Source organism: Chiloscyllium punctatum, chromosome 11, assembly GCF_047496795.1.
Source record: "Chiloscyllium punctatum isolate Juve2018m chromosome 11, sChiPun1.3, whole genome shotgun sequence".
Lineage (NCBI taxonomy): Eukaryota > Metazoa > Chordata > Chondrichthyes > Orectolobiformes > Hemiscylliidae > Chiloscyllium > Chiloscyllium punctatum.
The window spans coordinates 27,824,895-27,840,759 of NC_092749.1; the positions used below are offsets into that span (position 1 = coordinate 27,824,895).

General features: G+C 39.8%; 1 protein-coding gene across 2 annotated transcripts in view; it reads right to left on the bottom strand.

The window, feature by feature from the left end:
- Positions 1 to 15,865, bottom strand: part of heatr1 (HEAT repeat containing 1) — an 89,650-nt gene that overhangs the window by 21,030 nt on the left and 52,755 nt on the right. For both annotated transcript variants that reach the window (XM_072580561.1, XM_072580560.1), the window contains exons 27-32: positions 15,044 to 15,162; positions 12,061 to 12,182; positions 11,305 to 11,433; positions 7,601 to 7,831; positions 5,439 to 5,568; positions 1,998 to 2,170 (exon numbers count right to left, since the gene is read on the bottom strand). In XM_072580561.1, the coding sequence (XP_072436662.1) occupies positions 1,998 to 2,170; positions 5,439 to 5,568; positions 7,601 to 7,831; positions 11,305 to 11,433; positions 12,061 to 12,182; positions 15,044 to 15,162 (904 nt within the window). The remainder of the gene's footprint in view (positions 1 to 1,997; positions 2,171 to 5,438; positions 5,569 to 7,600; positions 7,832 to 11,304; positions 11,434 to 12,060; positions 12,183 to 15,043; positions 15,163 to 15,865) is intronic.

The window sequence follows — 15,865 nt, forward strand, 5'->3', positions numbered from 1 at the left end:
GGATTATATTGGACACATGACCTTCCAATGGCCGGGCAACACTCCCCTCCTGGCAAAGTCTAGATCCCGAGGCTGCTGGATAATAGAGGTGCAACCTATCGTAAATTAATGCATTCCAGTGATCTATGGGATCACTGAAACAATAAGAAATGCTAGAAATACTCAGGCTGTCAATGTAACATTAACTCTATTTTCCTCTTCACAAGTTGATGATCATTTATTTAAACATTTATTTGGTTTGAGCCAACACTTTAAAAAATATATATTTCTTCCACAGCCAAAGCCCTCTGACAATGTTTCTATGCTAGACAAGCATATTATCTGTCAAAAGTTTTTTTTAAAATCATCATAATCTCTAAATAAATTATCGAGACCTCTACAAGTGACATTTTAAATTATTTTTAATCATTACACACATGAAGCAATTTCAGATTGTTCTCATTAGAAATTAAATTTGTTGCTAACTAGACATTTGAAACTCCCAAATAAATTGTTCAGTCAGGGGAATTAGCTTGAAAATATACTGTAGTAAGTAATGCAAAAAACAAAATTGCTCTTATTTAAGTAGATGGTGGACTGACACATTGTAGTAGAACTCGGAATGGGCAATATGGGATTACATAGGAAACATGGCACAGAAACAAGCCACTGGACCCAACCGGTCCACATCAAGGACTATTCTGGTACTGTTGAAGAAAAAAATTATGCTGTTGAAGGTTTTCCTCAGGGTCGGTGGAATAATAGCAAATTTGAAAGGGAGCAATAACTTATACTGCATGAGAAAGAACAATGTGACATTGAGAGACCCACTGACAACCTTAGCATTTCATAGTAATTCACACCATATCTGGTATCATTCAGTTGTGTATTCTGCAAACTAATGAATGGGCTTAAGTCTACATTTAGATTTCAACATTGCTCACTATCACTCAAATCACCTTGGAAAGGAAAGTATCTCAAAACTTTGAGCAACAGTTAGAGCTAGCCATGTCATGCTGTGGCAACATGAATGTTTTTTTCCATTAATAGGATGCTGCCATCAAAACAAAAAGATGTTTCCCCCTAACACACAACTGAGTAACGAGGTAAATGAAGTTCAGGGCCACTGCAAAAGAATTGACTTGCCAACCAACCAGCACCATTTTCTCATGTAATAATGATGGTTGCTCCCTTTCTTACACCTGTCTTGATGAGTACCAGATGAAAATCTTTGACAGCATCTCTCTTTTTCTCAGTAATATTCAAGTTTTGTGCTATCCACCAACTGTTTATGTTTCTGTCTTTTCTCATCTCAATCCACCAATGTAACCCTGCCTCCCTTTCTAGTTCATATGTTTGTCTAGCTTCCCTTTAAATGTACCAATACTATTCGCTTCAAACCACGGGCTGTAACAACAAGTTTCACATCCTCACCTCTTTTTGGACCATGTGGTTTCTTCTGAATTCCACAATTAATTTCTTGGTGATTTTTGATGACGACTACTAGCTATCCTCTTATTCACAAGTGGAAATATTCTCTCTGAACCCCCAATTTTTCAAAACCTTTCATAATTCTAAAGATCTGTATTAGGTCACCCCGGGTGTTTTTCAACAGGAAATAGGCCCAATTGTCAACTTGTTCCTGATATATATACCCATGCATTTCATATCAAGTAAATTTTCACTGCACTTTCTCCAGTGCTCCTATATCCTTTTTAATAACTGACTTATTATTTTTGGCAATTGTTGTAAAAGAAAATACACGCGTTAAGAGTAACAGACTTTGCTATGGACCGGAAGTATTTGCGATATTTATTTGAATCGACAGTATTTGGTGGATGTCCACTGTATAATATGTCAATGGATAACACTGTTCCATTCCACTGAAGAAGTAAGAAATAATCAGATGTCTAATACTAGAGGAGGAAAGCTTTTTCAGTATCAAGTACCAAAATATTCAATGATGCATAAACCTTTGGGTACAAATAATTAAATGTATACAAACAAAGCAAAATTACCTTTCCAACAAAGCTGTTGGAGGCAAGAATCTGAGCCATGAATGAGACAGAAAGAAATTTGAAATGCCGTAGCTGTTTGGCTGTGTGCATGTCTATGTTGAACAGTGGTTCCTCTTCACTCTGGTTTCTTGCTTTACTTCCCTTTGTCCTCATTTTTCTCTGTCCTTCAGCTTCTTTTAAAGGAAGTACATTCAAGAAATGAATTTGCAATAATAACAAATGGTATTATGTTATTAATGGTATGTGTTAACAAAGAATGAGTAGAGTCAAGATTAGAGTGGTGCTGGAAAAGCACAGCAGGTCAGGCAGCATCCGAGGAGCAGGAGAATCGACGTTGTGGGCAGGAGCCCTTCATCAGGAATGGTGCAACGCATCATCCTCCACCATTTCCACCACCTACAAACAGACCCCACCACTACTGATATATTTCCCTTCCCTCTCCTATTTGTGTTCCACAGAGACCATTCCCTCCGCGACTCCCTTGTTAAGTCTACGTTCCCCACCAACACACCCTCCACTCCTAGCACCCTCCCTTGCCATCACAAGAGGTGTAAAAACCTGTGCCCACATCTCCATCCAAAGGCCCAAAGGATCCTTCCACATCCTACAGAGATTTTCCTGCACCTTCACTCATGTCATCTACTGTGTCCATTGCTTCCAATGTGGTCTCCTCTACAGGACGCCAACTTGCAGAACGTTTCAGAGAACATCTCTGGGACACGCACTAAACAACCCCACCACCCAGCTGCAGAACACTGCAACTCCCCCTCCCACTCTGCAAGTCCTGGGCCACCTCCACCGCCAAACGCTAGCCACCCGACGCCTAGAGGAAAAATACCTCATCTTCTGCCTTGGGACCCTCCAACCACACAGGATCAATGTCAACTTCACCAGTTTCCTCGTCTCCCCCCCTCCTGCCTTATCCCAGATCCAATCCTCCAACTCGGCACCACCCCCTTGAACTGTCCTACCTGTCCATCTTCCTTCCCAATTATCTGCTCCACCCTCCTCTCTGACCAACCACTATCACCCCCCCACTTCATCTACCTATTGCATTCCCAGCCACCCTCCCCCAGCCCCACCCCCTTCCATGTATCTCTCAGCCCCTGTGGGCTCCCCCTACATTCCTGATAATATTAACATGCAAAAGGAAACAAGTTAAGCAGAGTCCCAAGGTTCTCAGGAAGCTTTTAAAAACACTGTTGATGAAAGGTTGATGAAAAAAAAACTTGGGCAATAAAGATCACTGCACCAATCATAGCCACATTAGTTCCTCCACTTATGTCATTCTTTAGAGTCACAGAGATGTACAGCACGGAAACAGACCCTTCGGTCCAACCTGTCCATGCTGACCAGATATCCCCACCCAATCTAGTCCCACCTGCCAGCACTTGGCCCATATCCCTCCAAACCGTTCCTGTTCATATACCCACCCTTTTAAATGCTGCAATTGTACCAGCCTCCACCACTTCCTCTGGCAGCCCATTCCACACACAAGCCACCCTCTGCATGAAAACATTGCCCCTTAGGTGTCTTTTATACCTTTCCAGTCTCAATTTAAACCTATGCCCTCAAGTTCTGGACTCACCTACCCCAGGCAAAAGACCTTGTCTATTTATGCTATCCATGCCCCTCATGATTTTATAAACTTTTATAAGGTCACCCCATAGCCTCTCACGCTCCAGGGAAAACAGCCCCAGCCTGTTCAGCCTCTCCCTCTAGCTCAAATTCTCCAACCCTGGCAATATCCTTGTAAATCTTTTCTGAACCCTTTCAAGTTTCACGACATCCTTCTGATAGGAAGGAGACCAGAATTGCACACAATGTTCCAAAAGTGGCCTAACCAATGTCCTGTACAGCCGCAACATGACCTCCCAACTCCTGTACTCAATACTCTGACCAATAAAAGAAAGCATACCAAACGTCTTCTTCACTAACCTATCTACATGTAGCTCCACTTTCAAGGAGCTATGAACCTGCACTCCAAGGTTCCTTCCACTAGAGGAGCTTACCATTAAGTGTATAAGTACTGCTAAGATTTGCTTTCCCAAAATGCAGCACCTTGCATTTATCTAAATTAAACTCCATCTGCCACTTCTCAGCCCATTGGCTCATCTGATCAAGATCCCATTGTAATCTGAGGGAACGTTCTTCGCTGTCCACTGCACCTCCAATTTTGGTGTCATCTGCAAGCTTACTAACTGTACGCTCACATCCAAATCATTTATATAAATGATGAAATGTAGCGGACCCAGCACCAATCCTTGTGGCATTCCACTGGTCACAGGCCTACAGTCTGAAAAACAACCCTCCACCACCACCCTCTGTCTTCTACTTTTGAGCCAGTTCTGTATCCAAATGGCTTGTTCTCCCTGTATTCCATGAGATCTCACCTTGCTAATCAATCTCCCATGGGGAACCTTGTCGAAAGCCTTATTGAAGTCCATATAAATCATGTCTACCGCTGTGCCCTCATCAATCCTCTTGTTACTTCTTCAAAAAACTCAATCAAGTTTGTGAGACATGATTTCCCATGCACACAGCCATGTCGACTATCCTTAATCAGTCCGTGTCTTCCCAAATACATATATACCCCGTTCCTCAGGATTCCCTCCAACAACTTGCCCACCACTGACATCAGGCTCGCGGGTTCTGTAGTTTCCTGGCTTGTCCTTACCACCTTTCTTAGATAGTAGCACTACATTAGCCAACCTCCAATCTTCCGGCACCTCACCTATGACTATCAATCGCTTCCCACAGAGTTCTAGGATACACCTGATCAGGTCCTGGGGATTTATCCACTTTTATGCATTTCAAAACATCCAGCAATTCCTCCTCTGCAATATGGACATTTTTCAAGCTGTCACCATCTATTTCCCTACATTCTATATCCTTCATGTCCTTAAGTTTGAAAATATACTAAAAGTGCCAAATTAACTTTACCCTAAATAAAATTATCTACACTTCTTTTTTTAACCAGTGAAGCAATCTGACATATCAATTGAATCCAGCTTAAACTGACTGGGTGAACTTTGCTCAATATTTTTTTGCTTGTCCACTATAATATCAGTGGAACAGCCATGGAAATAGCAGGAAAAATGCTATTTTGCAGGGTACCTGCAGTGTTTTTAATGAGGTTACAGCAGATAAATATGAGAATTCTCATGAATATTCACACCCAGGCTTCTGAGATAAAGTCTGAAGATTAATAAACAGGACGAATATAAATAGTGCTTTAAAATCAAATGAGTTCCCTCAGTGAACATTTTGTTTCGATAAGTAATGTAGATATAATACTGAAATGTTTGGGGGGACAGAACAGCAGCATTTTGAACGTTCCGGTCTGGGAAATACATTTACTCTTTCCTATTTAAATGCCCCTTTTTATTGATCTGATACAAAAAGCACCACATGAAGTAATGACATCTATCGTGTACTTACTGTCTTCCTTTTCTTCTGGGAGCTTTGCTAAGTAACGCAAAATATTGATGAAGCTCTGTAGCTGCTCCTGAGCACTGAACTCGCAGCAAACAGCAATCCAAAACTCAACATCTCTTTCTACAGCAGCTTCCTGTCAGTAGGAGAAAAAAAATACAGAACTTTGTTGGAATGCAAAGTAAAATCTAATTCATAAATGATTATTTCAGAAAACAGAAATACAATTTGGAACTATCGGGGGCAGAGAAAGTGGGAGGAGGAGAGTTCAATGATGCTTCTTGAAATTAATTTTTTAACTTTGGGCAAGTAAAGCCTTTTAATGACAGGCTTAATTTTCATGCACCACTCTCTAATATCTGCCAATATGACTGTTAAAATCCATGGGGAAATCACTTGAAATCCCACTGCATTGTGTAAAGTTGTAATATTGTCTGTTCTGTACAGCTGCTTGATTTGCAGTCCATCCACAAATAATCATTCCTACCATCATTGACATTCAGGAACTGCAGCGAGTGTGATCTATATAATGCACTGCAAAAATTCACCAAGGTTCCTTAGGCAGCATCTTCCAAACACATGACTACTACCATCTAAAAGGACAACAGCACCAGAAATTCGGAAACACCACCACCAGCAAGTTCCCCTCCAAGTCACGATTCCTTCAGGGTCCCTGGATCAAAATCCTCCAACTCCCTCCCTAATAGCATTGTCGGTCTACCTACATTACATTGACTTCAGCAGTTCAAGAAAGCAGGTCACCACCACCTTAAAGGCACTTAAGAGATGGGCAAAAAATATTGGTCCAGCAAGTGCTGCCCCTAAGCCCATGAATGTATTAAACAAAAGTACAGAAACAAAGAGTTATTAATTACAAGTTGCCATGAAACCAGATTTTCAAATTTCCATTTGCAAATTTCTCACAATTAAGTTCCTTTCTTTAGTCTGAAATTTTAATTGATAAACTTCACAGACAAACTCATCAACATTAAATATTACTTTTTGTTTCAATGGTTTCATCATCTGCAGTCAGTTCTTCTGACAATGTTTACATTCATAGCTGTACCTGTCAAAACAGGGAAATGTAAATTAAACGTAAATGTAAATCTGTATCTTTTTGACCACTCCACTGCCGATCAAACTGTTCAAACGAGGTGAAATATCTGCCAACTCGATCCTAAGTCAGCGAAGGAAGGATGCACAGTTAAATCAAACCCAGCATTGAAATCAGAATCATCCTCTGAGCTACTGTCACATTTTTCTCTAAACTTTTCTTTGGCTAAGCCATGTTGTCCGATTTCCTTATCTATCTAAAGTTCAAGCTTTTTAAATACTACTTTCGTGTTCTTTTGTTTCTTCAGTAATCATTTTAAGCATCTCATCCTTATATGATCCTGCTTTAATTTCCACTTCCAATTTATCTGCTAAACTATTCATTATAGAGACTCAAATCCAGAGAAATTATACCACATTAGGTGTAGGAACACAAAGGGACAAAGTGGCAGTTACCAGGAACCTCAACTGTGTTTTCTGTTTGAAGATATTTTCTGGTGTTTGCAGCCTTGTCCAGCTGCTCCCTCTGCCTGGGCAAAATCTCACCAATTGTTGATCTGACAAGTGACTGTCCATCACCAGCACTGTCCTTCACCACAGTGAATGATGGGCAGGCATCAGAGAGGCACTACACTGGGGAGGAGAGGTCTGCCTCAACGCCAACTTCTCGCCCGCAATCTCCTTCCCAATCCTTCCTGTGCTAGCAGTTAGGTGCAGTCCATGCACACTCAGGCACTGATGTCACTGCATTTGGAATGCGACGACACCAATGATGCATGCCCAGATTCAGTCTGTGGCCTGTTGCGGTTAGCTGACAATGTGGCCCACCTCTGCACGTGTGCAGGTGTCATTTTGGCATTTGGAATAACCATTTCATTTTCCAAAATACTTTAAATAGTACAATAAGCAATAAGGGAACCATATTTCAATAAAGTAGGATTTTAGGTACTGAAAACAAGATAATTGGTTTAGAAAACCTTTTTGATTCATGTCGTCTTTGTCACTCAATCCTTCTGTTTCAGGACCATGGGAGGATAAGCTATCTATACTTTAGTACTCAAGTGCAGACTAATTCCTGATAGTTAGCTGTCCACTTTGAAAAACCTGGTCTTTACCTTTTCATTGTTGGTTGCTGAAGTAGTAGCCTTGGTCACATGCTGCTCAAAAAGAAGCAACAGGAGAGTCCAAAGGAAGCGTTCCGCACTCACGGTGTTGATGAGCTGTGAAAGGATAGGTACTCTCCTATGCTCGGGTACATGTGGCATAGCATCTACAAACACATGGATGATTTTTGTAACAACATTTTCCACATTCTGCTTCGTTTCTGCAGAACCTTCATCATCAGCCTGCAAAAAAAAAACAAATATAACCAAGAAGCCAAAATCACAAAAAGAAAACAAGCTTATTTATAGCACAGTGAATGATGGTACTCAGTCTCCATCTGTAACTTTGCCTTTTTCCTTTAATCAACCGATTTTAAAAATAGTGCCACCCCACCCACTGACCCCATGGAATCAATACTTGTTAAGATAAGCAACACATTACACATCATGTTACCATCTTTATCAGGAAAAAACGGTGAAATAGGAGTCAGTAATGCCGTGAAATTCCTTAACTTAAATGATCTATCTTTAAATGATCACTCCTAACCAACATCACAGATGAAAAATAATCTGGGTTTTATCAGATTGGTATTTACAAGAGTTTGTTATGCATGTATTGGTTGCTGCGGTTCCTAAAGTGACAATACTTCAAAATGTTCTTCATTGGTTATAAAGCTTGGAAGTTGCGACATAAACAGAAGGTTTTTTTTATATACATTTTATTCACTACATAAAATGATCTCAAGGACTGCTTCCAACCACTTGCAGTTTGGAATAACCATTGCATGAGTTGGCAACAGGGCTACAAGTTCTAGAAATACATCACATCAATAAACAATAACTATTCTACAGCAGAACCAATCAAAAAATATTACATCTATCTCCAATACTATTTCCTAGTTTTTCAAGTTTTACTCAACAAAAATTATTCTTGCCAGTGTAAGGACAACAGTATGCATAATTATAAGCATTGCCACCACAGACTACTATTTTGTAGTTAAAAAGCACCTAAGTGGCATTGAATAAGTATCTGGAGCTCTGGCAGCTTCTTAATGAGTTTATCTGTAAGCCTTTGTTGCCATAAAGCTTATTACACGAATTCCCTTCCTGAAGATACTGATTTCCTTATGGGAAAGTTGTCCTACAGGTACCAATTACTTTTCTGGTTCTTCACCAACATGCGCAATATTGACACAACAGTAACTATCAATGAGCTTTCTAACAGCAGAAGACACCGCAATTAAGCTCAATCCTGTGATCATACAGACCTATTTACAACAGACACTGTTGTCTGGCCATCAAAGCAAATTCTTCCCTTCCAAATTTTGGGATGGTCAATTATAATATTCCACTGATACTGTGGAGCCAAAGAGAGATCAGAAAGTGGACCACAACAGTACACACAGAGTCCAATGTCAATATACAGGAATTGTAAGGTAATTGTACTGGAGGCATACAGCATGGTTTTGACAATTAAAACTCTAATAACACTCAAAGAGAATAATCCTATTGAAAAAGATGAAATTTCAAAAGAAAATTGTCAAAATAACCTAAAGAGATAGCATTTAAAAAAAAATAATCTCATGACAAGAGATGGATACAGATCTAGTGGTAATTTTCAAAAGACAACTACAGAGGAACTAGGAGAAAGTGAGGACTGCAGATGCTGGAGATCAGAGCTGAAAACTGTGTTGCTGGAAAAGCGCAGCAGGTCAGGAAGCATCCAAGGAGCAGGAGAATTGATGTTTCGGGCATCAGCCCTTCTTCAGGAATGAGGAAGGTCATTCCTGAAGAAAGGCTTATGCCCAAAACGTCGATTCTCCTGCTCCTTGGATGCTGCCTGACCTGCTGCGCTTTTCCAGCAACACAGTTTTCAACTACAGAGGAACCTCGATTATCCAGCATTCGTTTATTTGGATTATCTGAACAAGATCGTACGCTCCCGATGCTTGGCTACACCATGTTACCCGGCATTCGATTAACAGAATGAAGTAGCCCCCACCCAGGTCCTTTGGATAATTGATGTTCCTCTGTAATAATATGCACATACACTCAAAATGGGAAAATATACAGGACAAATACGGAAAAAGTATTTTTAAGAAATTTTGAGATGTGGGCATTGCCAGCCAGGCTAGCTTTCATAGCCTATCCTAACGTCCAGAGGGCAGTTAAAAGCCAAGCATTTATGATGGATCGGCAATCACATGTAGGCCAGGCCAGGTAAGGATACCAAATTCCTTCCCCAGATGAGATTAGTGAATCAAATGGACTTTTACAACAATCAACAATGGGTAGTCTAGCTTTTCTTTTACAGCTTTTTAGCGAATCCAAATTTCACCATTTGCAGTGGCGCGGTTTGAACTCATGCCCCACAATATTAGACTGGGGTTCGGGATTACTAGTCCAGTGCAATACAACTAAGACACCATCTCCCCCTTAACCTACATTAATTACATACTTGTTTTAAAGAGCCAGCAGAGGAATGATGAGCTGAAGTCTCCTTTTGTATTGTATGATTATACATACAGGACTGGCTGTTTATCATGTGTTTGCCATGGTTAGGCTGGGAGCAGTCTGTCTCTGAAGTCAGAAGGTTATCAAGTATTCAAGCCCCATTGTAGGACTTACAACTCAAAAATCGAGCTGAAACTCCAGTTCAGAACTCCGGAACTGCTGGAGGTGACAGCTTCCAGACAAATCATTAAACTGAAGTCCTACCTGGCCTCTCATGTAAACATAAAAGATGAAATGCCATCCTCACCAATAATTATCTCCTAACCAAAATCACAAATGAAAAATGATCTGGGTTTTATCATATTGGTGCTTGCCAAGATCTTGTTGTGCATATATTGGTTACTGCATTTTGTATCTTAAAAAAGTGACAATACTTCAAAATATTCCTCATTGGCTATAAAGCATGAAAATTGCTACATAAATACAATTCATTCTTTTTATATAAACACACCACTTTGTATATAAGCTTATACAGTTATGAAGCTAGTGTATGAAAACCAATTTGTCTTGATTGTGCAGATAAATGGTAATTTTATGAATTACTAGTACAGCTGACTTTTTGCAGCACCCCTACAATTCCTTAGAAGCTAGAAAATAAGAAAATGAAACATTAACTACCTTCCTCAAAAGTACTGCCAGAAGCAGATACCTGCATCCCAATGAATTCTCATATGCCAAGCTACAAATAAATGTACTGTATATGAACTAACAAGACTTTGTAATTCAGTGATGCGCGCAAAGATCCAACCTATTCAAATATTTGTTGCAGATTTCTCCTGACTCCTCTGACTCTGTCAGCTGTAGTTAGGGGCCAGAGGGTTTATTAAACTACACTCTTGCACGCTATGTAAATAAGCTTGGATAGTGAACATTAATAGGCCGTGTCTTCAGTTTCTACTTTAGCTGAATTGACAATTCTGATGAATATCTGTTAGCAGTAGCTAAACTAGGCATTGCTGAGATCATATTTGGGATAAATAGAAATAATCCAAAGATTAATTATGAAGATTTTAAGTGACAGGCTGTAACTATTTCCTTTGACAGCTTGTTTCACAAAAGGATTGTCCTTCGGAAGGAAGATTGTTGATATACCAATGATGATTTCAACAGCCACAGCTAACTCCATCTTTACTCCCTAGAGCATCGGGAGAATTCTTTCTTCACACAATAAAAACAAAACAAAAAACTTCACCATGACTTACTTGAATAAGTGCTGGGATTACGGTCTGTACTGTCTTATTTATCACCTGGAAACTATAGCTATCATCCAGTCGCATCACATTAGCACCCATGAAAGTAAAAATCGGCATGATATTATGGAGAACCTTGTCCTACAAAATAAATGCAAACAGAAACAAATCAAAAATCAAAGTATAGTCTGCAGTAATCAAAAAGATCAATGAAGTTAGGAGGCAAAACATAGTCAAGGAGCATCACAAATACTGAGTGATTAATGCATTAGTATTTGACAAAAATGCCAGGAATTATAATTGGAAAGTGGACTGTATAAATACTTTAGGAATAGAGAAAGCAACTAAAATTACATGAGAATCTAATCGTGGACATCTGTACTTTTAAAATCCATACAAGCTGGAGATGCATATAGGAAAAGAGTATAAAGGCCCTATGTCCTTCCTCTCCAACATTCACCAAACTGTGAATGCACGTCATCCAAATGCTCTCAGTGTATCTCGTAATACTGCTGTATCCCAAGACCCCGTCTCCGTACCCCAGAACCTAGAACTGTCATGAAAATTAGTAAATCGGTATCCCTCATAATATCCTTCAGAAGAAAGTTGCATTTATTTAACATAACATGAGAACTTAGCTCTTATAAAAACCCTGATTCAACATAAGCTGAATCACAGGAAATTTGCTGACAGACAATATCTTCCAAAACAATTCAAAAAACCTTTGAAAATATTCCCAATTCCTCAATTGTAACAGGTTGCACTTACAGGAAAAAATCCAGCAGCAGCACCCAGGAGCAGTAATGCATGATGATGAGTCTGAGGCATATTAGAACCTCTGACACACTGAACAATTAGCTCCACGTTAAACTTCTCTTCATCAAGGACATCTGTGAACCCAAAGTTGAAAATAAGCCTCACATAAAAGCAAAATACTATGGATACTGGAAATCTGAAACAAAAATAGAAAATGCTGGAGAACTTCAGCAGATGCTAAGAGACCTGCTGAGTTTCTCCTGCATTTTCTCTTTTAATTTTATATATTGAAATTAAAATGAAACAACCTGCTCAAGTTTGAATATCAATAACATTTCACACTTTTAAAATGATGACAAGTATCTATAAAACTAAGACATTTTACGTGCTATTAAGTTTATAGTTCATTAAATTTTAAAGATTGTAAAAAAATTTTTGGTTATCAATTTTCTCACTCATTCTATTCAATACAATGTCCTTAGCAAATCTTAAAGGAAGCAGGAAAACTGTGAACTTCAAAGCGCATTCTAACAGAAAGGATATCACAAGCAAACCTCAGATATACATGCATGGGTATTACACAATTGCTGTTGGTTAGCCATCAGGATTCTGGCTTAATGTCTCATCTCTACAGCTTATGAACACTGCAAATTGCAGCACCAACTTGGAGACCTCACCACCTCAAAACCATTTCCCTTGAAGTCTTTAATATCTAGAAATTTATCTGTCTCACTCTCGAATACAATCACTGAGGCTCCAATCATCTTGGGTAGACATTGCCAAGATTCACCGGCTTCTGAGGGAAGAAATTTCTCTTTATTGCAGTTCTAAACAGTTTTCTTCATAAGCTGAGTGTGTGTCCTTTGTCCTAGATGCAACAGCCAGGGGAGACATCCTTTGTTACATCTATCCTGTTGAGCTCTGTAAGAAGAGTGTGTGAGTTTGTGTGTGTGCGAGTGAGTGAGACTGCACAGGTACATCCTTCCTTAGGTAAGGAGACTAAAACTATACACGATACTTCACATGTGGCCTCACCAAGACTCTATACAGCTGCAGCAAGACCTCTTCATTCCTGTACCCTAACCTTCCTGCAATAAATACCCACATACCATTCCTAAATGCCTCCTGCACCTGTATGTTAGCTTCAACTAACAAGGACAACCAGCTCTCTTTGGACATCAATACCTCCTAACCTTAATCTTCTATGATTGTCACTCATGTTATAAGCATCAAGAAAACCATGGTTTTTAGATAGTCTCACATTTTTGCCCTTGTTTAATCTAAATAACACACTGCAGGAAGTGGTCAGCAAATTCTGCTACCTTGGGTCCACTGTGACAGACAATTTAATGAATAATATGATACATGCAAACGGAAATCAGATACCACCCTGGCAGACTCAAAGCATGCATGGAAATAATATTAAGCCGATTCTTAGAACCAAAACTCTGGTATCTGAGACCTTGTTCATGCCATTTGTTTTATGGCTGTGAAACAAGAATATTTACAAGAAATAAAACACTCAACTTCCATCTTCACTTGCAATACATTCTGGACAATCTTATGGAAGGACAAAATCACATATACAGCAGCTCTCTCCAAGGCAAATCTCCCAACTACATTAACACTCATCAAGCAGAAGTGACTTTGTTGGCTTGAGCATGCTTGCAGGATTGGAAAATAGCTGCATATCTAAAGATTTTCAGTATGCCAAGGTAGCTAGAATAAGACAGCCAGCAGGATGTCCACATCTTCACTTTAAGGATGCATACAAGCATGACATGAGGCCTGAAAAACTGATTTTTGCCCTTGAGGGACACAAACTGATGATAGAAGAAAACGTCTACACCACCTGTGGGCAGGCACATGCCATCATGACAATCAGTGGCTACAGCAGCTTAGCAACAGGTGCCAACACCAAACACAGCAATGCATAACAATCATTCACCACACTTCCTAAGTGCCATTTGTGGTATACCTTGCCTTTCACAATTGGTCTTCTCAACCATTAGCACAGAGTGCATCATATGAAGCAATACCAGCCCCATGGATTTGATTTGCTGCATGGCCACCATCTTGTGTCGATAGAGGGACGCTGACAACACTATTCTTGTATGAAGTATGGTCAGTACTTATCACAAAGTATACCTCCTCATATTCCTCCTCTTTAAAACATTTATTTCTTAACCTTGAAAAGTACTGTAACTTGTACTGCTCACCACCCCATGAAGGACAGGCTTGTAATGTTTAGTATTCACAAGTATTTAGCGAGACACTCAAGATTTATCTGTTCTCAAAGGAGCAGGTAAGAATGGTATTTTTAAAAGCTCACTGGCTTCAAAATGACACACTCACACCAGATGTCAATCCTTTGTGGGAGACCTGCCAGAACCTCAATACCACAGGATGCTGTTGAGGATTGGCCAACTAGATTGGTTTAATGTTGGGACCTGAGTAAGTTGAGCCGATTCTAGATGCTGCAATTTACTAAAGACTTCCAGATAACTCTGAAAGACAATGACCCGAACAGGTTGGGTGGTCCTATTTGGGGGGAAAAAGGAAGGTAACAAGATGCCTGTGCTGATATGCCATGCTGCTTTAGCTGTAAAGTGTAAAGAACTGCTTTACAGTATTCACACATCACAGTTTCTTGCCAATTTAAAACCAAATTCTCTGGGGCCTTTAGAAAACATTGCAGGTAAGCAGAAGCTATACTCGTGTGGATTCTTCAAAATATCAGTTTGAAGACTCTATCACGATGGCATGCTTCCAGCTGATCAAATATAACCAGTTCTCATTATACTTTGTTTTCATCTTTCTCATGCTATCTCAAATTTGCATACAGAAACTTTATTTTAAGAAAAGCAAAGAAGTCCACTTTGTAATTGCAAATGGTTTTGATTCTGCATCATATTCACTTAAAACCAATATGAAATAATATGCAATGATAGCAGAACAAACATACTGTTCAGACAAACTGTTACATTCTTCATACCTTTGCTGATCCTTGTACCATCTGGTGATAGCTTTTGACAGAGGTTGAGTAAACAACTGAGGATCAGCTGCTTTGTGTACTCCAGGCTGCCATCCTCAGACAGTGATGGATCCAGGCACCTAAGTTATGACAATGATTAACTGTTATACTCATGCAGAATTTTCTTAATGGTAGCCAAATACGCAGCCATTCCACTTCCATACACAAATTAATATAACCTTTACTGAGCTTAGTTGAAACACTGCAACAGGCTCAGGATGGAAATATTAACATGGGAGCAAGGATATGTATTGAAGTGGCAGACAGTTGGAAGGTCAAGTTCATTTCTATGGACAGAGTTCAGGTGTTCTTCAAAGCCACCCAGTCTGTCAGTCTTCTCACTAAAGTAAAGGAGGCTGTATTATGAGCAGAAAATCTAGTAGACTAGTTTGAAAGAAGTACAAGTAAACAGCTGCTTCATCTTGAAGGTGTGTTTGGGACATTGGACAGTGAGGAAGGTGTGATACATCTTCTGTGATTGCAATGCCAAAGCCCATGTGAGGAATGTTGAGAACGATGGCGGATTGGATTAGGATGTTGGGGAGGGAATAGTCTATGGAATGTTGACAATTTGGGAGGGTTGGCGAAGAGATGTTGGAGGTGGCATCCTGCTGAGGTGGCTTAAATGGCGGAGGATGATCCTTTGAATGTGGGGTAGAAGGTGAGGACATGGGGAACTCTATCACCGATATGGGAATGAGGGGAAGGGGTGAGAGGGGAAGGGGTGAGAGGAGAAGGCTAAGGCTCTGTCAGGTTAGTTTTTTTGGGGAGAAGAGATGAGAT